Raw genomic sequence first — 2,188 nt, 5'->3', positions numbered from 1 at the left:
CTCCACCCCAGGCTGTGACCTCCCCCCTTCCACCTCTGAACCCCCATCCGAGCCATGGACCTCCCCCTCTCAGTCCTGCAACACCCTCCCAGACCATGACCCCCCACCCAAGCCATGCAGAACTTTGGTTATCCCACTGACTCTGGAGGAGCACATTTGCTTCCCCTGCCTCCAGGTGACCCCCCCAGTGTTGCACAGAGGAGCTGGGGTGGGGGCAAACCCAGGGCTGACCCCTTTGCAGGTCACCAGACCCCCCCGATCTGCTGTGGGGTTCAGCACCATGTTTGGCTCATCCCGGGGAGGTGTCCGGGGGGGTCAGGACCAGTTCAGCTGGGAGGATGTCAAGACTGACAAACAACGTGAGAACTACCTGGGTAAGGGCTGATCCCGGACAAAATTCCCTTGTCTCATCCTTCCTATGTTCCCCCTGACACAGTTTTGGGGTGGAGAAGGAGGTTGGTGACTTTTGGGGGGGTGTTGACCCCACAGGGAACTCCCTGATGGCACCGGTTGGCAGGTGGCAGAAGGGGAAGGACCTGACCTGGTATGCCAAGGGGAAGAAGGACACAGCTCCTCCGTTATCCCGTGAGGAAGAGCTGGCTGCTGTCCGCCTGGCTGAGCAGGAGGCCATGATGGCAGCACTGTGAGTCCACACCCCACCCCTCACCCCAAAAATCAGGGGGTGCAGAGCCACCCCCCACCCTGCATCACCCACTTCGGCTTCCACAGGGGCTACAAGAACGTGAAGAGGCAGCCCACAGGCCTCAGCAAGGAGGTAAAATGGCACCATGTGTCCCCTCAGTGTCCCCATGTGGGTGTCCCCTCCCCTTGGCTCTGATTTTGGGACACACACACCCCCACAGGACACTTTCCCTCTCCCCACAGGACTTGGCTGAGGTGTGCAAGAGGGACGGCACCGAGCGGGATGAGAAGGATGTGGACAGAGTAGTGGGTTTGGGCAGCTCCAGGTATGGAATGGAGGGAATTCCCTCTCCAAAACTCCTGTCATTTCAGGACAATTTGATTTTTCATTTTACCATTTTGGTGCTTTTTTTTTTTGGTGCGGTCTCTTCACAGTGGCAGTGCTGGACGGGTGATGCTGTCCAAGGAGGACAAGGAGGCAGCCAAGATGGGGCTCTCTGTCTTCACGGTATGGCATTGGCCACATAGTTTTTGGGAGGGGCAAAAAAGCATGAAAAAAGGCAAAAAAAGCCATGCTCCACACTTGGAATATTTCAAAACCAACCTGACTGTTGTTGTAGCACAGACCTGGAGAAGCTCCCCATGTCTTGTTGACATGAGGTTAATTTAAGGGTTTGAATTTGGAAGCAGCTCTTGTGGGTATTTTTTTTCCTAATTTAATTTAATTTTCTTCAATTATTTTATTTTCAAAGTTAATTTTTAAATGGAGAAAAATCCCTTTATCTTGTAGTTCAAAGCTCCTAGCTCCATATTTTCCCTCTCTCCAACCCTAGCACCAGAAGGTCTCCAGCAGCCCTGAGACATCTGGCTCCAAGAAGAATCAGGAGAAGGAGGAGAAGGTGGAGGAGAAACGGTGAGGATTTTTCCCACTTTGGTGGAAAGCCACCAGAAGTAGCTTGGTTTTTGTAGGGAATGTTTTCCAAAATGCTTCCATGGCTTCATGTGACATTGCCTGAATCACCCCCAAAACTCTGCTTTACCCCCGAACCTCTTTGGGTTTTTTTTCCTGGGGATTTCTCCTTGGCCAAGGAGAGACATGGTGGATGTGCCCTGAAGGATGAGGATGAGTTTTCGGAGGTTCCTCATTGCTTGATCTCTTCCCTGCAGACCAGAGAGCAGCAAAAAATCCAAAAAGGAAAAAAAGAAGAAGAAAAAGAAGAAACATAAGAAGGAGAAGAAGAAAGGCAAGGACAAACACCACAAGAAGGACACTGTCCCGTCCTCCTCCGACTCTTCTCCGGATCAGGATAAGAGGTAGCTGGGTTGGGATGGGGGCTGAGCCCTGCTCGTGGGACATCCTCACTGGAAAACAGCATGAAGGATTTAGGAGAGCCACGTGCTCACAGCAGGCATCACAATAGGCATCTCCTGGCATTCCCAAATCCCTGTTTCATGCCCAGAATCAGCTCGTTGGTGTTCCCAGTATCCCTGCTGTCACTTCCTCTTCCATCTCCGTAGGCATCACCGACAGAAAACGCAGCAGCAC

The 2,188-nt window shown here is 52.3% G+C and overlaps 1 protein-coding gene across 1 annotated transcript in view; it reads left to right on the top strand.

Annotated features, from left to right (window-relative positions):
- Window positions 1-280: 280 nt before the first annotated feature.
- Window positions 281-2,188, top strand: part of LOC103802133 (chromosome unknown open reading frame, human C1orf35) — a 2,113-nt gene continuing 205 nt past the window's right edge. Inside the window, exons 1-7 of the mRNA XM_009074588.1 lie at window positions 281-374; window positions 490-643; window positions 730-775; window positions 886-968; window positions 1,078-1,150; window positions 1,476-1,556; window positions 1,817-1,956. Of these exons, the coding sequence (XP_009072836.1) occupies window positions 281-374; window positions 490-643; window positions 730-775; window positions 886-968; window positions 1,078-1,150; window positions 1,476-1,556; window positions 1,817-1,956 (671 nt within the window). The remainder of the gene's footprint in view (window positions 375-489; window positions 644-729; window positions 776-885; window positions 969-1,077; window positions 1,151-1,475; window positions 1,557-1,816; window positions 1,957-2,188) is intronic.

The sequence above is a fragment of the Acanthisitta chloris genome, unplaced genomic scaffold (genome assembly GCF_000695815.1).
Source record: "Acanthisitta chloris isolate BGI_N310 unplaced genomic scaffold, ASM69581v1 scaffold38370, whole genome shotgun sequence".
Lineage (NCBI taxonomy): Eukaryota > Metazoa > Chordata > Aves > Passeriformes > Acanthisittidae > Acanthisitta > Acanthisitta chloris.
The sequence above is the reverse complement of the archived record's forward strand: the minus strand, read 5'-3'. Positions and strand labels throughout refer to the sequence as shown.